This window comes from Camponotus vicinus, unplaced genomic scaffold (genome assembly GCF_025532165.1).
Source record: "Camponotus vicinus isolate PSW18456_S1 unplaced genomic scaffold, iyCamVici1.0 SCAF_7, whole genome shotgun sequence".
NCBI classification, from domain to species: Eukaryota; Metazoa; Arthropoda; class Insecta; order Hymenoptera; family Formicidae; genus Camponotus; species Camponotus vicinus.
The window spans coordinates 7,125,587-7,150,644 of record NW_028141979.1 but is presented as its reverse complement, the minus strand read 5'-3'; the positions used below and the strand labels follow the sequence as shown (position 1 = coordinate 7,150,644).

General features: G+C 33.4%; 3 protein-coding genes across 7 annotated transcripts; 2 read left to right on the top strand and 1 right to left on the bottom strand.

Moving 5' to 3' along the window:
- Positions 1–3,201: 3,201 nt before the first annotated feature.
- Positions 3,202–5,851, top strand: LOC145974153 (HEAT repeat-containing protein 3). Its single transcript, XM_083103983.1, has 6 exons — positions 3,202–3,454; positions 3,592–3,852; positions 3,996–4,930; positions 5,043–5,325; positions 5,391–5,564; positions 5,643–5,851. The coding sequence occupies exons 1-6, from the start codon at positions 3,317–3,319 to the stop codon at positions 5,763–5,765; spliced, it is 1,914 nt and encodes a 637-aa protein (XP_082960109.1). The 5' UTR covers positions 3,202–3,316; the 3' UTR covers positions 5,766–5,851.
- On the bottom strand, positions 5,553–23,062 carry LOC145974152 (uncharacterized). Of its 3 annotated transcripts, XM_083103982.1 has the most exons (8): positions 16,924–17,165; positions 14,108–14,272; positions 10,662–10,996; positions 9,150–9,217; positions 8,438–8,693; positions 8,017–8,136; positions 7,553–7,832; positions 5,553–7,476 (listed from the first exon to the last, which is right to left on the bottom strand). In XM_083103982.1, exons 3-8 carry the CDS (start codon positions 10,868–10,870, stop codon positions 6,445–6,447), a joined length of 1,965 nt encoding a protein of 654 aa, XP_082960108.1. In that variant the 5' UTR covers positions 10,871–10,996; positions 14,108–14,272; positions 16,924–17,165; the 3' UTR covers positions 5,553–6,444. The 3 variants fall into 3 exon arrangements, with proteins under 3 accessions (XP_082960108.1, XP_082960107.1, XP_082960106.1); XM_083103981.1 differs by lacking the exons at positions 14,108–14,272; positions 16,924–17,165 and adding an exon at positions 22,763–23,062; XM_083103980.1 differs by lacking the exon at positions 14,108–14,272.
- LOC145974419 (uncharacterized) lies at positions 20,351–22,647 on the top strand. Of its 3 annotated transcripts, none has more exons than XM_083104247.1 (4): positions 20,351–21,068; positions 21,312–21,576; positions 22,181–22,258; positions 22,346–22,647. In XM_083104247.1, exons 1-4 carry the CDS (start codon positions 20,815–20,817, stop codon positions 22,463–22,465), a joined length of 717 nt encoding a protein of 238 aa, XP_082960373.1. In that variant the 5' UTR covers positions 20,351–20,814; the 3' UTR covers positions 22,466–22,647. The 3 variants fall into 3 exon arrangements, with proteins under 3 accessions (XP_082960373.1, XP_082960375.1, XP_082960374.1); XM_083104249.1 differs by having other exon boundaries at positions 22,325–22,409; XM_083104248.1 differs by having other exon boundaries at positions 20,352–21,068; positions 22,349–22,647.
- Positions 23,063–25,058: the final 1,996 nt, after the last annotated feature.

Genomic DNA, 25,058 nt, shown 5'->3' with positions numbered 1-25,058 from the left:
CATATTTCTAATGGTTATCAGATTCACACGAGATTTCTCACTTCTGATATCAATTTATCAGTGAAAAATCAAAAGCTTTATATATAGATTAGTGCATATTTAATATCAATATTATATTATTCTATACGTGTATATGTATATATAATTTCACATTTTTAAAATGTTAAAAGTAGTTATTGAAAAGTGTTCTCCCTCTTTTAATCGTTATTTCATAAACAATGACAAATATATACATATGTTCTATCTGCGAAAAAGTAGAATATATTATGATAAACATTAATCTCTTCGGCGAATTTCTTACATCAATAACTTTACTGTGCAATGAATACGTATGGATATACAGGGTGAGCCATTTTAATTAACGCACGCAATTATTTCGGAAACAAAACATTTTAGAGAAAAATGTTTCAGACAAAAGTTTTATGGTTTCGAGGGGGCCATAAGATGGTATCATTGGTTTGACACTGAAGAGTCATTTGAAGGTCACGTGAAGGTCACTTCAATTTTTTTAAATGGAACACCCTATATATTTTTGCACACTCTTGTAGCTTATCTCGAGAGCTTTCCAAAACACTATAATTAAGTACCTTTTCGTTAAGTACTTTTTGAGTTATGAGGCTTGAAATAATTTCTTAATTTTACATAAACCGTAAAATATCTTGTAAAATATTCATTTGTCGATTATCTTACCTTAATACTTTTACGTACAAAATAATGAGAGGAATCAATTGGTCTAAAGAAAACACATAGTTGTTTTGAAGAAAAAATATGTAATTTGCAATTAACAATTCCATATTTTTTCTTAAAAACAACTATGTGTTTTCTTTAGACCAATTGATTCCTCTCATTATTTTTAATATTAAAACAAATGTGGAAAATTAAAATAAATTTTTTGTATAACATTTTGGCTAATATTTTTCCACTTGCTCGCGTGAACTTGGCGCTTTTTTTTATCTTTTTTTGAAAAGGTTAGTTTTTTTAGGGATAGTTATAACATTAATAATATAAAATATAAATAGTAATTGTAATCACTATATATAATAGTAATTATAATTATAGCTATTTTGTTCATAATAATTCTATTTTATTTATAATAAAATGGAAAAATAAGTATATCTTTATTAGTTCTCGTGCTTACTGCCGCATGATTTGCTCATCGTTGATGAAACAAAACGTGTGGCAGCGTGTGGCTGAGCCAGCAAGGCTCTTGCTTGCCATATAAAGAATCGCGGGTTCAAGTCCCGTTAAGGCCAGAATTTATTTCTGGCGATAAAGCCGCCTTCAGGTGAAATATGGTATGGTGAGTGGATTGTGAAAAGGGAAGAGGATTGGAGCAGAACTTATAGGACAGAACTATGTATCGGGCCTAACGGACATAGTTCGTGTCCACTTTCTCAGGTGGCGCGTTAAGCGTTGGGAATGTGCCCGTCGAAGCTAGTGGCCGCTCTCAGATAATAGTGAGGAATCTGTTTGGGCAATAAGTATATTTAAATTTTAAGTCAAGTTGAACATTCCTCACATTAAGTTATAATTTTACTACGTTTAATAAGCGTCACAAAGAAAAAGAAAAAAAAATGGTATTATTTTAATTTTTTTTATTATTATTATTATATATGTATATATATATATATATATATATATATATATATATATATATATATATATATATACACTTACTGGCGCGTAAATCATTTATAGTATTTATAGAAAATTATTATATATATATAAAATTTTAATTATTAATTTTCTATAAAGTGTATCTTGTAATTAATTTTTATGTTCATTCTATGATGAAAAAAAAACAAAAAACAAATCAAGTAATCTGGAGACAAATGTAATAATATCTTATTCTTTTCAACGATAAACTAATAGTTATATTATTTATATTTATATTATATTATTTATATAAATAGCAGGCAGCGAAGAAGTAGATACGGACACGCCATCCGACACCGGATCTGCATCAAATGCGTGGACGGCCGGTATCTCACCGCGGGCAAGAACGGCGCGTTGCATTTAGACGAGTTGAACTACGAATCTGCCACGAGTGGGAGTTCTAATGTATATATAACGTAAAAAACGTGCAACGAGCAAGATTTGTACTCCACTGCCTCCTCAGTTTTGGTCGTAACTCGCACAGTACCTTATTACATATAATTTTTGTTTTATTATATTACATATATTACATATAATTTTTATTACATATAATTTTTGTTTTATTATAAAAAATTAATGATTGTTATTTATTTATTTTGTAGTAAGGAAAGTGATTTAAATTATTGTGAAAAAAAAGAAAAAAATTTGATCAAATAAAATAAAGATAAATTGAAATTTTTTATATTATCTATTATTTTTTATTATTCTTTATTATTCCCTATTATCTATTATTCTTTATTATTCTCTATTATCTATTATTCTCTATTATCTATTATTTTCTCTTATTATCTATTATTTTTTATTATTTTTTATTCTCAATAACCGTTTGCTACTTGTGTATTTTTTTTATTTCGTGATTATTGAGAACATTGCTACCAAATATGAGCTACAAACATGAAATGGATTTTGTAGAGATACATTTACGTGATGCGGAATCACAAGAAGAATATACATTGAAAGTGAGTCCGACTGATGCTGTTAAAGCAGATAACGGTAAGTTGAAAGGTTATGATTATTTAATATTTTTACTAATTATTGTAAAAATCTGATTATTCGTTTTGTGTCCGCCCGATCTCATTTTATTTCATAGACAGATGTGTGCATTGTATGGATACGGATCAGATACAAAACTAATAAGTAATCGGATTTTTACTCATATCTTTATTCTTCATATAAGAAAGGAAAAGGTGAATGATATTTAAGTTTTATTTGAAATTTCGGTTTATTTGGGTCTTAATAATTATTTCATTCAGTTACACTTGTATGTCTAATTTAAAAATAATTTTTCATTTTCTTTGGAAGTTACTTGGGACGCGACGCGTGACGCGCTCAGTGGGAACGAGCCCTAAGGCTGAGTTTCCACTGAGCGCGTCACGCGTCGCGTCAACCAGCGTGAGCCAATCAAAACATCCCATTGTAATAACACAGAAAACATGTTATTACAATGGGGTGTTTTGATTGGCTCACGCTGGTTGACGCGACGCGTGACGCGCTCAGTGGAAACTCAGCCTAAGTTGTGGAACTGGGCCTAACTTATTGCACTAGTGCAGCAGTGCAGCTAAAAAGAACGGATTCCATGTGCACGTTGTTTAACCTCTATTCTGAAACATATTCGAGTATATTTTATCATCTTCGATATATCTTGAATTAATTTTTTACAATGGGAAAGCAAAAGCGACAGCGACATAAGCTTCACAAGGAAAATCCCACTGGATTGCCATCCGTCAAAGAATTTGAATTGAGTGAGGAAATTACGGAGGGAGCCAAAGAGAAGGTTTTGCAGAATGCTTATGGAGATGTAAGCACATGTAGTTTTATGAATGTGATGTATATTGTCATCCAACAAAGGATTAAATTAATATAATTGATATAATTATATTAACAGAACAGAATTCTTTGATCTCTTTATTGTTTATAATATTTTTTCTTATATAGGTTCAGTCGTGCAATCTTGAAGAGAAATTATCTGCTTTGCAAATACTGGCGTCAATGTCATGTGATTCTTCTATGGCCAAGCAAATTGCTAAAGATGGAATAGCAAAAATAATTGGACCGCTACTGATGGATCGTAATGCCGCTATACAAGCCAATACTATACATACTCTAAGAGATATTGCTGAAAATGGTGGGGAAGATGCTTATATTGATTTAATTAAGGATGATATTATGACTCCACTGACTGCATTCTTGAAACAGGTACAAAAAATGCATCATTAATAAATTACATATACATATTTAACGTATATATTATATTTTAATATATCTAAAATTACTATAAATTAAAATCAATTATTATAATAATATATAATAGTATGATGAATTAAAGTTTTTGTTTATAGCATTCAGATTGGGAGCCGAAAAAAACAAGAGAAGAGAAAGAGACATTTATTCAGGCAATTGATTTATTGCGAATATTATGTGCAAATAATGAAATTGCACTTAAGTGTGTCAATGAGGAGGATTTAGCCTCATTTTTAATCAAATTTTTAGATATTAATATTTACGGAATGGAAATTGTTACAATTGCTACACAATGCATGGTATGTCTATCGGATGAGAATGACATTGCTATTAAGAAATTCAAACAGAGTCAGTCAATTTTATTTAATCTACTGGATTTGAAAATGGATGATGAAAAAACTGCCTCTAAAATGCTAGCCTTAAAAACTTCTGTAGCTAATCTATTAATTAATATAAATAATTATGCAGATAGTAATCAGATGCATATGTTTTGCAAAATGTTATCGGTACTTTCTGAAGTACTTGCTGTTGATCATAAACAAGTGTTGACTTGTTTAATATCTATTTTACCTCATGAAAATAATGCTGCCTCGAACGATAAAAGAAAAAAGGTACAAGAAAATAGAAAGATATTGGAGTCACAAGAACAAGCTTTGCAAATTCTAGCAAACTTATGTTACGAAGACGAAGACAGTGACAGTGACATCGATTCTGACATTGATAATCCTGAAACAATGGACATAGAGTCTGAATGTTTGGATGATGATTCTATGAATGACAATTTGAAAATAACGTCGACATTTCCAGTACAACTGGTTGAAGTTGTAAGCAATTGTAACTTAATTGATAAAATTTGGGATAAGACTGAACTCGTAGTAGATAAAGACAGCCAGGAAATATTGAATCAAACCATGGAAGGTAAAGCTGTAATAAAACAGTTTCATGATATTCGATGCGCAGCTTATTTATGTCTAAACAATTTATTATCTAGCATAGAAATCGACGTTTTTGGTGGAATTGATAATTTGTACAGGTAAATTATGTCTAAATTCTTTGAGCAGCAAAAACTGCTATTTTTCTATTACATGTTATAATAATTTTCATTTTATTACTCCGTATTCGGGATCGTATTATTACGTATTCAGGAAGTGGCTGGAAATCGGGACGGCCATATTTAAGGACGTCACTTCGAACGATATAGAGCTTCTGGAAGCGGCTACCGCTGCTATGAGAGCCATTCTTCAACAGTTGGCAGAAGTGCGGGCGAATGTCTTTAAACAATTAACTGTTGACGACTGTCAGCCGATGTTAAACGGTGTACGTCAATGTTCCAACGCGAATGTCCGCGTCAACTTGATAAGGATGCTCTGCAATTTGGTACAGATCCTAATGAATAACAAAAATTCCGAAGATTATGAAATGATAAAGGTAATAACTTTCGCGCTTTTCAATCCAATTAGAATTTTCTTACAACAACCGTTTATCATCGACAGTTTATTTCCACGTTCTTATTGAACATCTGTACAACGGAGACTCAAGCGTGGATTATAGCGGAATCTATAGACGCACTTATGGACATATATGCGGAGGACGAGACCGATTGTTTAGCAGCAGAAATCGAATTGGTGCCGAAATTGTTATCTATAATACCACACTTTAAGAGCAAAGTAATATATTGTTTTGTAAATACATTTCTTAGAATAATACATACAAATGTACTATCGGTATAATTTTTCATCTTACAGGTGCGACAGCAGAAAAAACAATTAAAAGATAACATGTCAGTGGTATCAACTGTAAATGCAAACTTAACAAGGTTTATAAAATATAAACAGAAACAAATAAGAAATCTTAGGCAGAAGAGTTAAAAAACTCTGTTAAACGGTTATTTAAATGAATTATAGAGATCATGTGATTGGAGCTATTTTTACAATAAATAATTTATTCAAAAGCACTCCTTTTCGAAAAAAACATATATATATATATATATATATATATATATATATATATATATATGTACTTGTCCTTTTTTCAATTTTCGCACCCTTATTGATTTATTTCAAACTATTAACTAATGCATTTTTAATAAACTCAAAATAGGATTATATTTCTTATCACAGGATAGGATTTTAACTTTATTTCTATGGAGGCTTAGGTTTTATTTCTCATATCAATAAATAATGAAAAGTATACCTAAAATATTTCACAGTATAATATATCGCAATGTGTCGGAAACGTAAAGGTAAATCACTATAATCATATAGCATAAAAGAAATGCTAGAATTCCGTAGCAATTTTATCGCAAAAAGATAAGACGTCGTTAGTATGAAATCGTCAATGATCTAAACAAGGAAACGTCATGTGTCGAAACATCTGAAGCGAAGACACGTTATTACGTGTACAGCCTTCGAGAACAGCTCGTTTGTAGTACAGAAGTAGTAGATTCTTTCGTTGCATCAAAGTTAAGAACTTACAGGCGACATTTGCGCATAAAAATCGCGGTAAGATTTCACTGGTAAATCTGAAATTAGACGAAACTTCAAGATTTCAAAAGGATCCTCTCTTACCATTGTTTTCCAGGCTCTTGTTTCCATTCTTTGAGAGCCTGGACTCGGGCATATCTTTTAGACTTAGCGCGCTATGCCTCCTAGGCTTTGGTATGGGGTTCACCTCGTCCAAGAGTTCGGGCTTGTGCCGGATCGGTTCGGAAATGTGTAACTCAATCACCTTTACCGCGTCCCGTGGTGCCGCGACTGGTATTGGTGGATCTGTTAATCGGACAATATGAATATCTTTCTGCTCGCACGGTAACTTTTTAAATTCTAACTTAATCGGACCCGATGGACTATCCACCATATTCTCGAAGAAGTGCCGCCGATTCGTCTGAATGGACAATCGAGTGTTCGTCACCTGGTCGTGGTCCTGATCGTGACACGCGTCATTATCGATATTTTCTTGTTCTTTGGACGCTTTGTTTTTACTCTCCAGAGCTTTGATTTGCTTCTCGATCTTCTCAATCTCCTCCTTCACGGAAAAACTGTCACTTCGCGTTAACGTTCCGGATGAATCTTTTTTTCTCAAACAGACCTCGTCAGAATCTAAATCGACATCCTTGATAATCTCAATTTTTTCTTGGGACGTTCTGTTGTACTCTATATTTACGGGATCTTTTTCGATAGGATCCTCGGTAACCGTATTCGTTTTTTCCTCTACCTTCATCTCCAGTTCGACTTTCTCCAAAGTTTCATCGGAGTTACACGCTGATCTTTCTTCTGAAGGATCCTTTTTCTCATTCGCTTCAGGCACACAATCCTTCAAAACTTCACACGTTTCATTTTTCCCAGTACTTTTCGCAATATCATCGGATAATGTATCTTCGGCAGTTTTTAATAGTAACTCGTCCTGCTTCTCTTCTTTTTGCGTCAATTTTTCATTTAATTCCTCACAGCTCTTCTTTGTCATCTCATCAATATTTTCCGTGGCTTTCGTGATATCAATAGGCTCGATTATCTGGAGCTCGATTTTACTCGCTTCTGGTGTAAGTTCTGTTTTATTCGTCTCTGGTCGACTGTCAGTTTCCTAGGAAAATATTGCACAATTAATTCTCTCGATAAATATATCATTTATGATATATAAGTATTCTATTTCCACATACCAGAGGAGTCTCCAAAGGCTCCTTCCGTTTCGGTGGTTGCGGTGCTCTTCGTTTTTTACGTCCGTACGTGCTCGCCGTACTGGTAACGGATACGCAACTGTTAATAGACAAGTTCGATTTCCTCACAGCATCTTGGCTGAATCTCTTGAAGACGTAATCTTCAGGCACGTTTTCATTCTCATCCTTCAAGCTCACGTTGCCGGATCGATTGGCCAGATCTTCCTCAAGGTCCGACGTGGTTCCGTTCAACCTCTGCGACGATCTATTGCCGAATCTTCGCCTAAGCCAAAAAATTATATAAATATTAGCAAACTTTATAATTAAATCTATATCTGTAGTGAGGAATTATTTTGTATTGTTAAAAGAAATTTAATTTCATTACTTGATACTTGCAACAACTGAAACTTTGAATTATCAACAAGTGTTAAAAGGGTTAATATAAAACAAGAAGCAAAGGATCTTACATTGGTGGAACCGGAGTTCTTTCCGATTTGTCATGTAGATCACCATTTTGCTTGGGATGCTTGTCCTCGAAATTTAAAGGTGGTATCTTGTCCGTTGGCCTCGGGCTCACCTGTCCAAACCTAGATAAAATTATCAAATATAATTTTAATTTTAATGAAAACAACTTCAATGCAACTCCCAAAATCGTATCTTTGTCACAGATTAATGATACTACATTTTAATTTCCGTTAAAAATTTTTAATTCATATGTCAATTTTTTAATCTTAAATTCTAGCATCCTTGAGCTTTTTAAATCCAAAATTTCTATTTATAATATTAAATTATATTAATCAATAAAAGAATCTCTTTTGAATATATACATATAATAATAATAATAATAATAATAAATTATTAAATGTCTTTAATTTTATGAAATCTCGCCTTCTGACTGGTGGCTTCGGTGTGAGATCAACGCCCATGATAGACGTCGTGGTGTCTTGCGGATTTCCATCGTAGATTTTGGCGGGATCCCCGTTCACTGTCATATTCGAGCTGTATCTCGAGGAATTATTGTCGAGAGTGTACTTCCTCCTCCTCGTCAGAGTACCCAGAGCTTCATCGAACTCTTGCTGATCCTTCGAGAGACGTGGTGGAACTATTGGTTTGTCGTAAGGCTCTCTTTTGTACGTCGTCGAAACTGCAGCACGCGATAAGTTGCATTTTAATTTACATGGTAAAGTACATCGTTGATTACGTAAACGTTGCGGCACTCCGTTCTCTTATTTTGCATATACACTCTACGATAGAAGAGCTTATTTTTACATTTCTAGATTGTTTTAAATATATGTAACATCAATATATGTGAAATTAATGATAAAATAAAATATTACATTAATATTAAATTAAAAATTAAATATTAAATAAATATTAAATTAAAAATAAAATATTAAATAAATATTACATATATATAACGTTAATTATACATAAAATATATATTTAAAGCACTTTATATAAAAATACAATAGATTTAAGACAATTTGGAAAATAATTTTTTCATTTATTATTGTAATCACATTATGGCACATTTTATTTTCCAATTTAATTCAGATGGAATATGTTTTATGAACGAATGCGATTAAATGGATGAACGAACCTGTTGTGATCGTCGACCGTTTTTCCACCGGTTCCGAAGGTTCTTTGCGCTTTCCAAACAATCCACTCCTAAAACATCGAAAATCAACATTGAATCAAATGTTCAATATTATCTTATTATTGAATCATAATAAAAAGGCGCAAATAGTGTTTATATGGACTGAGTTTTGGAATTCATATATAATGATAACTTTTTGGATTAATGTATAATGATTATGTCATTCAGTCAGGAATGCTCTGATTCCGCCAGTAGGCGACAAATAACAATCGCGTTTCGCGTTAGCTCCTTAACGGATTCACATGGCATTTACGCGCACGCAAAGATGATGAAATTGCGGGCCGCGTCGTTTGACATACTTTGTACATGCGCCAGAAAATTTATAATCAAGCTAGCACTGCTTATCATTCACGTTCTAAAAATTTTTGCCAATTGAAAGATCTTTCGAGCCGGAATTTAATTAAACTATACGACGTCGCTCGGCGAATTTAAAAATAAAATCGTGAAAGTCATCGAAAAAAATATCGTACCGGATATATACAGCACCCGTGACGTCCGCAAGCGCATTCTTACTTTAGTCATCGCGACACGCATGCGAGTCAAGTGCCTCTAGAATACCTCGAGACACATAATCGACTTATTGTGCGAAGGAAAGAAAGAGAGGGAGAGAGAGAGAGAGAACGAATTCCCTAAAATACGAGCCGCGAAATCCTCCCATATGCATTCGCAGTCGTGTTAGAGGCGTTGATTGTATTCATCCTCATCATCCGTTTAATATCACTTCCATTTTACCGACGATAATTTGAAGCGCACTTGTATTCGTCCCATTCCATGTACTCTCGGATGTAATTTAACTTTCGATACGACGCAGATTCTTCGGCTCCTCGCACTTTTCCGGTCAATTCGAAATATTCCGATTGCCAATCAGACCAGAACTCTCTGTTGTTTCTAATGAAAGTATTTTTAGTCACGCGAATAACGCTATCCCCTTATGTACAGGATTGACTTTCGGAAAAAATGTGGCACGACTTTCATACAATGTAATTATACGTGATATCGCGGATAATTAATTTTCCCGTTTTAGAAGAAGAATAGATTCAATTCAAAATTGATAAAAAATAGAAGAGGCTTGCTAGAGAGAATATTATTATGTTTCATATCAATATGATATCAAAATCAGCTGTTTTATGGATTATTTATATTTCTTTATATCTTCTTTTGTAAAAATTATGGATAGAAATTTCTGCACGATGACCGGACGTGCATGTGTTGGAATTTTAATGCATCATAGTCTATAAATATCCTTTGATCGTTCGCCAAGTAACAGTGCTATCGATAATCTAAACCGCGAGTGCAAGTTCAAGTTCAATAAACCTGCGACGAGAATTTGGGAATATTCGCCAACTTTGATTCATATACATTATTGCTGCTCGCATAATCTTCACAAATGTTTACATAATCTTGTCGTGCAACGAGATGCAAGCGCAAAAAGAAAATTTATTTCGAATCACTCACCAAGTAGACTTGATCGAGAAGCTGTTCGACCTCTTCTTCTGGCTTCTGCCGAACGTCCAGAAACGTTTGTGCTTGGATTCCTTCGACGATTTGCCCTCGTGGTGCACTTGCGACTGAGAATTCATCGTATCATCCTTAAATGGATTTAAGTGCTCCGGGTAATCGTAGATCGATACACTGGGTCGTCTGGACCTCTGGGACGACGACATGATTTACCCGTCAAATTTCGATCGGTGTCTCGAGAGAGATGTTGGGTGAAATGTCGTGGGAGTCCTTCGTGCACAGGTCATCGATTTTTCGTTACAGCTCCTCCCACAGTCCTCGCAATCTGCAAACTAATTTCGCCGGCATATTAATCCGAATCGATCGAGTGGGCTATTCATGTATTAAAAACCCGTGTTAGAATATTTAAATATCAGCGTATATCGGATACAAAAACAGGAATACGCCTCCAAAGTATTTAAAATATGAAACATAATTGCGTTATATATAAATATATTCTTTTTAATTTTAATTTTAAATGATCTGCCCTAGATAGCCCGGTCATGTAACTAAATTGAGAAAAAAATTGTAAATTTGACTAAACATTTTCAAATTAAATACGACATAAATTAAATCTAACATGACTGAATCTACTTAATTTAAATACTGAAATATTTCAATTTAAAAAAATAATAATTGAAAATATTTCATATATTATATATTTTATTTATTTTATATATTAGTCAAGTTTATAATTCTTTTTCTCAGTGCAGTCATAGATTAATGAACATTTTGATTTTAAATGGTTAAAGTTCAGAGAAGCTATAGAATGACACTTGGATGATCCTAGGATCTAATAATATATGTTGACGCTAGATATTATTCCATAATATTATTAAATATAATTGTATTTATATAATTGCATCTTACAAATACAATTGAAATCAATTGAACGAAGATGTAATTAAGATAGAGACGAAATAAAATTTTTCGAAGTCGAAAAATAAATCGTCCTGCCGACTGTCTTGTACACTACTTTCATTAAATTAATGTGTTACGTCACTAATTGGAGATCACGAGAACGATAAAATTTGTCGGCATTTGTTCGCAATTAATTATTAAGCGAGCTATCAGCAGCTCGATCGTAGACGATAAATGAGAGGAGAGGAGAGCGATATAATTGTTGGACGTGCGTACGTCAATTGTTCGGTTCAAATTGAATGACCCGGAGTGAAGCACAACAGCCGATACTGCCGCAAGTCGACGAGGAATTAATTCGGTGACAGTAAAAGACCGTAAATACGCGTCACGCATAACCAGGTTAACAAGATGTCTAATCGTCCGCTGGATTAAAACGCAGCTGTATGTTGTTTACATAATGCAATTGCAAGCTGTCCTTCTTATCCTTTCGATTACGCGATGGATCGACACTTTCATCTTTATACAATCTTAATGCAATTATTTTTCCTCGATTTTAACGCAGTTTTTTATGACAAAATTATGAAAATATTTGAAATCAAGTTATTTTGATTCGCAAGGATTTTTATGACTTGGATCGTTTAAGTGATTTGTGTATTTTTAGAAATAAATATAATTTTAGAGATCTTAAGAGATGGCAGCGAGGATAGGAAGAACGAATGCGTACTAAAATGCGGATTGGTGCGTGCAAATAATGTCTAATAAATGCAATTAGTTCAATTAGCTCGTCGCGTTCGCGCTTCGTTTTGCTCATCTTACGCATACGGCGACTCGGAATTATTCGATCATGCGTAACTTTCGAACACGATTCGCGTGTGTATTCTATTTTATTCTATGACAACGGAACGCAAAATACGTTTGAAGGTTTTATGCTAATACTTGTCATATAGTGCTGATGCACGCGTAAATCACTCACGAATAATAAATCTTGGATGATCTCAGAAAAATAATGTATAAATATCGGTAAATGTACATATTTTGCGAGGCGGAAGGAAATCAAGATTGATCGATTTTTTTATATAATTTTTATCGTTTAACATAAAAAATATAAAAAATATTACTTGTAATAATTTTGCGAGACATACAAATATTTATATAGTTTTTTTACTATCACACACACACGCATATGTTCATAAAATAAAATTTTCCGCAATTTCTGTTACAAAAAAAATTTATTTTGACGAAAGGCGAATTTCATTGTAAACGACATTCGATTAAACTTTTCCGCAGTTATTTTGGAATACATTAACCCGAGTGAACTTTATAAGGTATGCGAATGTCCAATAGTCATCCGGATCGTTCCATCTTGTAATCCGAGGCGCCATTAAATTACACAGGATATTCTACAATGATCTTTCAACTCTCGGATATTTTGTCCAATTTGAAATTTGAAATTGACCTTTTCTCAGCAGGAATATCGAGGAAGGTCATTAATCATCGATGTTATTTTCCTGACATTTCCCTAATGTTGCTTAGTAAACAAATCTTTGTAAATAATCCACGCGTTATAAAATATATTAAAAGCGCTGTTTAAAATTCGATAAAGAGAATTTTACTATCCTTTAAATTCTGCATCCCTGAAATTCGATTCTCAGAAAATAATTTCTAACTCTATCAATTCGAAAAATTTTGATCGACAGAACTTTCGTCCCAAGTTCATCTGCGGACAGATAAAAATGGCACGATAAATAATTCCGAGACACTCCGTATGCTTACGCGTTTTATTATCGGACGCCGAGCACAATCGATCGATCCTCGATTATGACGTAACCGTCTGATGCACAAGTTTCGCAACTCGCGAGTAACGCGCTTGGAAAAAGATCTCCTTGTGTCTCGAGTTAACACGCGTCGAGCTTCTCCTCCCCCTCATCATTCCTCCTCATGTGCTCTACAATGCATACCACGTGGCACGTATCATCTGCGAGAAGCGACCGGAGCGTGTCGCTAACGTAACGAGCATAATGAGAAGGCATACTAAATATACTCAGGCGTGACGAGTACATGGAAAAAAAATAAGTGTCAAATCAAAACTTATATACTTAAACTAACGCGTTCATTGTTTCGTATATACGCAACAATTTATAATCTTCTTGGAAGAATTTAATAATTTTAAATTTCAACAATATTATAGTCTTATTTTAATATTGCAATTGTCACCTCAAGAATATATAATTATTTAATTCTGCTTTAAGAAAATTATAATCTTTGATTTAAAAATGTTATTTTCTATCTAACATTGTTTCCTTTCCATTCAAGAAAATTAAATCTTAAATCATAAGAATATATTTTTCTCGATTGAACTAGTATAAAATGGCTTCAATCAAGTAAGCAATTATTCAAGCAATTATATTTTTCTTTAATTAACGCAATATAATCTCATTTCAAGCTTTCCATGTTAAAACTAAATATATTTTCAAACAATGTCCTTTTTTTCTGTGCACGTACTAATTCCTTAAGCGAGTAATAGGCGACGTTCTCTGTCTCACCTGTTATTTTCCGAATAATCTGATTATTCCAAGTAATTTGCTATAGATTCCGGGAGCTTCGGAAAATCCTTTCAAAGATCAGCCGCCGTGCAAAGTCGACCGCGGGCGGGGAGGGGATTTAATCTAATCTCTTCCTCTCTCGTTGTTGACGGGAGAAGCATTTCACTGCATAAGCAAGTGCCCTCGCACTTTATTTAATCGCTAGGATGACGCGAAATCGATCGCTGATTTCGATAAGATTTAATAGAAGCATCCCTTTTTTATCTCTTTTTATCCTGTCTACACAGGATACCGCGAAATCTTTCTCCCTCAAGCGTAGTTTAAATAAATGTATAATAACAAAAGCGTTTCTGGTATTCTTTGATACATGGGCGACCGCGAAATAATTTCTGTTTTGCATTTGAGTTTACGTGGCGGTAAATCGTCATTGAAGGTCGGATTGAATAATAATAATAATTGCAATATCGACGTTACCACATTTAATTGTCAGCTGTGTATAATTTAAACAAGCGATATATCTAATTGTAAGTTTAACCGCAATGATTCATTATCCCATGGGACTAAACTCGCGAACAATGCAACTTATCTTATTCTCATCGGGGTTTTCGATGCGTTGGAATGCAAACTGATTAAAAATTGAGTAAAAGCCCGGGGTGATAAAAATAGTTAAAAACAAATATAACTAAATATAAATAAATAAAGAATACCTCTCGAATAAATCTCCCTCGAATTTTGCTAATTTTTTCTGTACCTTTTTTTTTAACAAAGGATCAAAAAAATTTTTAATTAAAATTAACACAAAATATATAAATGGTCCAAATGATAAATCAATAATAATAATAATAAAATAGGCTTATTTAAGACCAGGAAAAGTGCAGGTGGTTTTTTCCAGCGGACTTTTTTTTATTCAATAAAAATTGAATAACTCGATATAAATAAAAATAACTAAAAATAAATGAATAAAGAATATCTCTCGAATAAATCTTTCTCGAATTTTACTCATCTTTTCTAAGATTTAAAGGAAAATGAAAGAGAGAAAAAGAAAGCTGAATTTCTCTTGTAATTGCATGTAATAAAACTACAATTAAAAAATTAAAATTAACATTAAAAAATTAAAATTAACACAAATATATGTACTTCAAAGAAAATACGGAATATCATCGTCACTTACAAATCGAACAGAGCATAAAGAAAGTTTTATATTTATGAAAAAGGTCTCTATATAATTAAAATCAAGTGCACATGAATGTACAAAAAAAGTATCGACGCATCGGGATCCGTGCGCGAAGCAAAGTCGAAAGTCGACTCGGTTAAGGATACGTAAAAAGCCTTTGTTAAAAGTAGGAAACTTGATAATCGGGCCTCGCGCGTGTGAAAACGCAACAATTTTCTGGCTTCGACCCAGAATCGCGTCCGCTCTGTTTCACCGGAGATATATTTTTGGATCCCGAAAAATATTTTAACAAAATTACATGTCGTACGTGCCTCACGCGATGATTCTTCTCCAGGATATCGTGGTTCTCTTTCCTTCCTAAAGATTTTTCTAGCTTTTTGACCAAGAAATTAACGGTCATCGATCAATATTCGAAAGTCACCTGATTTAATTCAATAGTTCGCAGAGAAAGGAAATTTATACAATCAAAGCTAAAAAGACACGATTTATTTTTAAAGGAAAAAAATTATCTCAATTGCATTTTCCATGAAATCGTTAACTTCTTATTCTTTTTCAAATACGCGATACTGATATCGCAATTTTAAAATGTGCTTTTTTTACTTGTAACGCAGATAACGTAATCTCTGGATGACAGCACAAAAGTAAATCCAGTAAAAAAATCTTATTTTTTATCTTTTTCTGTCTCTCTCTTTCATTCTCGCATTGAGTGAAATTTATCAATTTCCGACAAATATAAGGCGCAAAAATAAAAGGAAGCACTGCAGATGCAACGTTATGATTACGTTATATTGACGTTTCATGTTTGGCTGTTGTTAGAACAAGTGTTATCGATCGATGACCTTCGTTACAAATTCCTAAAAAATCACAGCCATAAAATTCTTCATAGATGCAAGTTTCGATACGAATGGTAGAGGGGGACGACACGGTCGCCGGCTCTCAAACTTCGGGGAGACTTCATTAAAGGAGGCCGTTCGACCAAAAATAGAATCTCGTTACAAAGTCGCAATCTCGATCGGAAATCGTATTCGAAAATTATTTCGGAATGAATTCCATCGCATGTGTGGGTAGATTTCCGTATACAATATTCGTGGCACACGTAAATCATTAATAACTTTATTACGGGCCAAAGCGGGCCAAGGATTCGCGGCGCAATACGAAAATACGACGAATCGAACATCGCCTCGCTATAATTGCGAGACGGAGGAATTTATACGCTTATATCTCGAGCCTTTAACCATATTATCTCATTGGCAATTTTTAGGTATGACGATAACAAGTGACTTGCAACGGTTTACACACGGCTGTCATGTTTTCGTGAGCCGCAAGCGAGCTTATCGCGAACGTGCGGATTATGCTAATATTAAACGCGATATATATATATATTCGATTCCCGTGTCTCAACAATAAAACAACACGAATGAAACGGTCGGCATGTGTTCTCGAGTCGTTTTAAAAACCCATTGAAAATTTGTACTTATACTTATATTGTAATTGTACGCAAGTGACACTTGGCGTAGCAACTGTCTGCAAAGACGCATCGCGCGGTTTATCACGTCGAGAGAAGCGATGTCGAACAAGACGGTGAAAATTTGCGTTTCACTCTAGGTCCGCGAGAAACTCACTGCGAAGTCATTGTACTTACGTAAGTGCATGTGTATGTGTGTGTATGTGTGTGCTGTCGCCGTGACGTGTCGGACTAAGCGATCGTCTCCCAAGACGTAGCTCGATCAAGCACGATGCACTTTCACGAAACTGATCACAGAGCCGTATGGGAAACGCGCGAGGTGAAAATCAAAGTTCAATATGCGACATTGCGAGCGGGTGAACGCGAGTGACGCAGATCCACCCTCCCCCTGCGAGTCACGCCGGCAGACTGAGGCCGGCCCGGCCCGCGCGGCTGCGCCGCGTCGACGTTCGGCCGTCTTCGGCCATCTTCGGACGCCTTCGGCCGCCCGCGAATTTCGCGCCGCGTCCGATGATGCGCGAGATTAGCCGAGCGCGCTCGATACGGAAAATTCAAACTTCAGGGTTGCGCTTTAAAATTTACTACTTTTAAAGTACAACTGCATTTGATTGACATTTAGGATAAAGACATTTTCGTTTTTTGTTTATAGAATTCTTTTTTTCACAAAATTCTAAAATCTTCTAAAATTTACGAATCAAATAATTTCATTTGTATCATGTAAACTCTTCTTGATTTCTTAATCTTAATTTATTGTTGATTAACGACTTTTACAAAGTTCATTAACTCCGTTTATTGATTTCCAAGTTTACACAAAAAATGGAAAGTAGCGATAAAAATCAATTAAACGCTACTGCTACTTCAAGGAATATTTAAATTTTAGAACGCAATCCAGAGACATGTCATCGTATATAACTGTGCTCATTTATTCATAATTTCGTAATATCATAGATTAACATTAATTTTATTATGCTGATTTATACAAAATTAACATTTTATCGCGCTATTTTTGATTTTTATGTAAATTTAGAAATAGATAAACAGAGTAATAAACTTTGTTTTAATCAACAATAAATTGGGAGATCAAAATCAAGAAGAGCTTACTTAATATAAATGAAATTGTTTGATTCGTATTTTCGTAAATTTTGGAAGATTTTAGATTTTTGTGGAAAAATATTTTGATGTAAACAAAAAAATGTAATTGAAATTTGTAACATTCTTTTTTTACCAAACATTTATTTAGTAAACATTAATTTTATTATGCTGATTTATACAAAATTGACATTTTATCGCGCTATTTTTGATTTTTATGTAAATTTAGAAATAGATAAACAGAGTAATAAACTTTGTTTTAATCAACAATAAATTGGGAGATCAAAATCAAGAAGAGCTTACTTAATATAAATGAAATTGTTTGATTCGTATTTTCGTAAATTTTGGAAGATTTTAGATTTTTGTGGAAAAATATTTTGATGTAAACAAAAAAGTGTAATTGAAATTTGTAACATTCTTTTTTTACCAAACATTTATTTAGTAAATTGCAATGTTACAGACGCTGACTAATGCTGACTGAATGCAAGCCCGCACATTTCGAAGTGCAGGATGCATGTTTATCGCGTAGGTAGGCGTTAGTAGAACTGGCTTGGAGAATTGCACAAGAAAAGTTGCAAGTAAAAGTACAGAGGCGCAAATTTTGCATTAAGAAAATTAAACCCATTCTACACGAATTAAATCTTTCGTCTCTCCCTATGAAACTTTTCCAAATTTTTTTCTTTTTAATTTCTAAGAGTTCAATCTAATCTTAAGGAATAATTTTCAAATTTTATTAAATATATTCGCACGTTAAATAAATACAGCATTCGATAAAAGAGACTTTGTGATAACACAAATTTAAGACTGCTATTAATGCTATTTTACTCTCGTGATGTAATGCATGTTTGCATCAAACGTAGAAATGCAGAATGATGTAAAAATTACGTCCAGAGCGAGCATTTATTATTTTTTCTCTCTCAACATTCTCCTTTTATGTCACGGTTATCTCACCCATTGAGATACAACTAGACAGTGATCTCAACAAACGCGATATCTGCACTGTATATTTCGATCGATGACATCGCGAATGAAACAACTACGCGTGACGCGTTTACGCACAGATGGCTGCATCGTTGTGCCATAATTCGCAAATTCGCGATCAACGATACGCACGTCTTACTTCATCCCGCGAAAAATTCAGATGCGGGAACGATTTATCCCATGCTACACACCTCGATTCAATAGTACTGATTACATCGCCAACCTGATAAGATAACTTTTATCGTGCAACTTTATTCAGTAAAGTTTGTTAATATTCCCGGTAGGCGCCTGAGGCTTGTTGAAATTGATAAAATTCGACAGGAAAAAGAAGGCGAGAAGAATCTCTTTGCTAGAATGAGGCATCGATAATCCCCGAAAAACAAGCAAAATCGGTCAACTTATAGATATAACATTGAACGGCTTTAGGTCGTATTTAAGATAGGAAAGATCCGTGAATCTTTTGAAATCATTAGACTTTATTATCCCATAATCCGAGCATTGTACGCGAGTATAATGGAGCCGGCTTTCAAGACTGGCAACGCAATGAGACTCTCTATTGAAAATAATTATGGGTTGATCCCGATGCAATTGATACGGAAAGTTCACCGTACAAAATCTTTTTATTCCTTTGACCATCGGTCTAGTGACGTGACCTTGATGAGAAAAATAAGATGCCACGCTTCTAAAATAAATATCACGTTAATTCTCGTCACGGGATAGAATATTATCTATGTGAAGCTAATATTAATCTCAGCAAAAGAATTTCTTTGTGTTTGCGCAATATATAGTTCGCGATTTTCTTCCACTTATATGAAGGACTAATAAAGGAAAATAAGATTTCCTTATCACGCGCGCATTTTTCAATCGAATTATCAAGTGCCGCGATGTGCTGTAATAGAAGAACAGCTTACGAGATGACCCATTTTCACCTTGACTTGACTGAAATGCTCGGTAGATCAACAACGTTAAACTTGGTTATAAAGTGCAGCCTCTATCGTCGCATAAAAATAAATACAATCTTCTAAACATTCTTAGGATTAGTAACACGTGAAAACTTGCTCAATTAAAAGATAACAGAGAGTAGAATTTACACAAAACAAGAGAATCAAAGCCACATATGTGGAGTCACAAACAAGCTTCTCTAGATACGCTTTTGAAAAAAATGTGCTCGCCAGAGGTCAATAAATGTCAGCTTAAACTACTCTCCCGCTTCAATGACATCTTAAGGAGATCTTTAATGTCTCTTCGCGATTCGTCAAGAATACCCTGTATTATTATTATACGCTCGCAATTAGCTGCTAAATATAAATTTTGTTGTATATGAGGACGAAAATCGCGGTCGTGTCCTAAATAGAGCGACAATGCGGAATTGTCAGCCAGTCTTGAGAGATTAGCGGCATTCGTCTAAATGAAGAATGAACGGGTGACGAATCTTTGCGCAAGAAATGCGTAAATTACGAAGGTAAGGCGTGCGAAAATGCATTTGCGCATCGCGCTAATTCTTATGTAACTGAAACAGAGGCTCAGAAATTGAGGCTCGTTCGGTGCGCGCGTACGCGATATGTGCACGCAAACGGCAAATGGCTCGGCAACTATGCAAATTTAAGTGCAGGATGATCCATCCGTCCGTTAAACGGGGCGAAGGTCTTCGTCGTGTTAATCCACGCGATTTTTTTTCACGCTTCGCGTCGCGTGGAACGGATATAAAAGTCGCGGGAGGAGCTCGATTAAAACCGCGCGGAAAATCGTTGTCATCAAAATCATTGTTCTAAGGAAGATATAACAATTAAATCAAGTTTTAGTGATCATAAGATAACGAGAATAATTTTTTATATCGCGAATTTTCACTTGAACAGTGTCAGTGATTTTAATCGAACGCTACGAGAGAAGTTAACGACGAAATGAAAAATTTGTATACATGATGAATGTATACATTTGTGTGCATGATATATACATACTTCAGAATGTTGCGGAAGGAATTATCACGGAAACGTTAAAATGCTAGAAATTAGCGGCGACACGGTTTTAGAAAGGCAATCAGAGGAGGATGCACACGAACAGGATGAAGGAGAACAGCTGGAGGGAAAATCAATGGAAGAGATAGAAGTGATTAAGGGAGTAAAAGAAACAGAGAAGAATAAAAGGGACTTGGAAATTGATAAAAGTATTGCGACATTTTTGCGTGACAAAGGTTTGAGCGAAAATCTCGTCAAGACATTGATTAATGCTGGTCTTACGGATGAACATGTCAGGTTAACTGATAGTGAAGTTGATAAATTGCATAGATATTTTTCGTATATTAATCAAAATTGTGTAATTTATAATCAAAATGTTATAAGAGAAATTACTTCCGTATGATTATATTAGTAAGATGTAAATAAGTATTAAAAAAATAATATGAAAGCTAATCTCAAGAAATAAATCCACAACTCATTTTCCTTCCGCGTATCTTTTCCTTAATTTTTTTGTCTTCTATGTTTCTTTTGTCTCTTCAGACTTTTAAAAGCTTTAAATCTAAATGATGATGACATCAACAATTTGCGATATTTATGGCGAGCGAAGATCGAAATTAGCAAAAGCAACGATTCTTTTAATTCCTCTACATCCGATTCATCGTCCGATGACGTACACTTGTCATCAAATAACGTCTATTTAAAAAAAGTCTTGAGCAAACCTTTGATTCGAGCTCTTTGCGAAATTGTGGCGAAAAAACCGGCCGATCCCGTGGAATATTTAGGCCACTGGTTATTTCATTTCAAGGTCAGTTAATTTTGAAATACAAAGATTCTTCAAACATTGTAACATTAAATATACAGGAGCAAAAAAAAAATAAAATTAATATTGTAAAATAAAATTACATTATAAACAAAATTATATTATATATTTTGTAAAATAATGAAATTCAATTATATAAATGAAGAGCGGATAACGAATAAAGATAACAGAAAGTAAACTTTGACTCGTTTTCTGATAAAATTGTTAAATTTAGAGAGTACGAGTCGTTAAGATTATAAAGTTTCGATTTCTATTTAAGTCCTTTTCACAGCCTAACTGAATAAAACTTTAGATCTTCTCGATGGATATAATGTATACAATCTCTGATGTTCGGAGATTTCGTACCAATGAGTCATTATAGACAAATAATGTTTTTCGGATCTATTTATGTACTTATGATGTCATATTTCGTGTTGCAAGAATAATATTCGCTTTATTCAGTAAATTTCTCGATGATGAGAAGATTTGTAATTTTAACAATTTGTACTATAATTTTACTCAAATAAGAGTTTTTTTTACATGTCTTTTTAATATAAATAAATAAGAAATATATAAAAGAAAAATATAAATAAGAAATTATAAATTTTAGGTTTGTGAGGAGCGAATTATGCAGCAGAAAGAACGTGACTTGGAACTTTTGATCGATAGAGAAAAATTGAGACTGAAAGTATGAGTAATATTTTATGCATTCTATTGACTTTTCTGAATCTCATATTTAATATTTGATATTTAGAAAATATTTACTTTGTACTAGAAGGTTGAAGACGAACAAAATGTTTCTATCGAGGAAAAGAAAGAGGACATATCCGGCGAGGATGGAAATTATATCAATATTTATAACGACACGCTCAATATTTATGAAGACACGAATTGATTATTAATTCAATTTATATATGTATATACTGGTTAAAAGAAGAAAAGGCTTAAAAATTAAGAGTTTCTGAAATAATTTTACATAAAATATTCTTTATATTAATAATAAATAATTAATATATAAAATTAATTAATAAAATATATATACTAATTATAATTAATAAAAAATAATCACATCCTTATCATGAGGGAGATGCAATGTTTTATCATTCTACTTTTATATAAGAAAAATAGATAGGAAATGTAAACATCGAAATAAAAGAATTTTTAGATAAATAAAAAAAATATATGTACTCACCAGTATTCGTATTGTTCCTGCAGCTTCGTCTGCTCCATCGTACTAGGAACACAAATCGACTGAAAGACGCACTCAATTAATCACAATCCACGACAAAGTATTCTAATCTTTTCACTCTTTATTCTTTGTATTCGAGCACATACGGTTGCAATTTTATCGTACATGAAAACCAGTTGTTTGTCACAATATTCTTTATCAACATAATGATGGATTACTCAATACTGGATTCTCTCGATTACACTTACACAATTAAGATAATTTGAAATAAATTTCGTCAGGTACCGAACGATATAGAATCCGTTTGAATGACGTTTTATCTGAAAATTATTTAATTAGATATGCCAAGTGACAGTTCCTTTTAACAATAATATACGTTGCGCCCTCTAGCGAGAAACTTGTCAAATCGGAATCATCTGTATAGGGAATTTCTTTTTGCTCCCATGTCACGTTTGCCAACCTGAGGTATTCAGTGCAATAGGTCAATAGGTCGCCCTTCTTGGAAAAATCGCTCATCAATAAAGAAACAGAAAGAGAGAGAAAAAAGATAGAGAGAGAGAGAAGGAGAGGGAGAGAGAGAGGGAGAGAGAGAGAGAGAGAAGGAGAGAGAGAGAGAGAGGGAGAGAGGGAGAGAGGGAGAGGGGGAGAGAGGGGAGAGAGAGAGAGAGAGAGAGAGAGAGAGAGAGAGAGAGAGAGAGAGAGAGAGAGAGAGAGAGAGAGAGAGAGAGAGAGAGAGAGAGAGAGAGAGAGAGAGAGAGAGAGCTGTTTGTCAGCTGTAGAGTGGAAGTCGTAGATGCCTTTGCGTCCAACTGTAACTTGGACAATTTCACGTCGATTGTGTGGATTATTTTGCACCGCGTGCACTCTAGTCCGGGAATTTTCAACTTCAAACATGAAGACGTATACAGAGAGAAGACTGAGAGATGTCATGGCCCGCTTTTAGGTGATCCCTGGAAGCGATACTCCCTCTGTGGACATTAAAAACGTGAACATGAACTACAAAGCCAATGTCCACGAATGTTCTCAGAGGGTAACATATATGTCTCTCTGATAATATAAATAATATAAATAAAAATATAAATAATTTAATTAATAATAATTTATTATATTATAAAAATATTAGTATGTTATTTATTATATTATAAAAATATTAGTATGTTCTCTCTTTCCACGCTATTATTTATTTATGTGTGCTCTTTTTTTTCTCAACATCATTTATTTATTTTTTATTTATTTATTTATTTAGCTCGCTCCAAGTCAATCTTCTAAAATGCAAAACTAAATATTATAGAATTTGACTTTGAAAATAAAATAATCGAATAAATTCAAATAATTAGCATAAGGAAAGGTTCCGTGATAAGTTATTTAATAAATAATCAATTTTAATTAATTAATGAAAATACTTCTATAATTTAATATTCCGCGTTAGCGTATATTTTATAATATATAAAATATTTCGGCAACGAATTATCGATAACACGGTGTTCGACTTTGGCAATACAAAAAATAAACAGTAGCGCGCTATGTTAAAGCTTTAATATTAGAATTAACTATATTTCGACCAATGTTTTAATTTTCTCAATCCTTGTTATTAAACAATATACAATTTAATCGAAAATCGATTAAATGATAGAAATCCAAAATATTAAATAATTACTTGGATCGTTACGATTTTTACGGACAAAATAATTATTATTATAATATTTAGAGTCACAAATATATTTCATCCGTGTTACTTTATCGTTCTACTTGACAATCTAAATGTAATTTGGATCGTGAGAGAACACGAAGTAAATCTATCGAATTATAGATGCAAATAATTAGCATAATGGAAGGATAAATTGTTTAATAAATAATCAATTTTAATTAATAAATTAAAATACTTTATTAATTTAATATTCCGCGTTAATGTACATTTTATAATATATAAAATATTTTGGTAACGAATTATTGATAACACGGTGTTAGATTTTGGCAATATAAAATATAAACAGTAGCGCGCTATGTTTCGGTTTTGTCTTTGACTCTCGAGTAATAAGGTAGTGGTGAGAAACGTTTCGTATTGTATCGTAATTTTTTTACTAAACACGATTACGATTAGTATCGAAACATAATTTGCTTTAAATATTAACATAAATTAATTAATTAAAAATTAATTCACGACATGAAACTGTATCGCAACTATAAATCTTTATCGAATCGCGATCATTCATTACCGTGATTAAAAATTGAAACAAAATATACATAAAAGGGGATAAGAGACTTAATTATGTTATGAACTTTCGATCATTGATGCTTA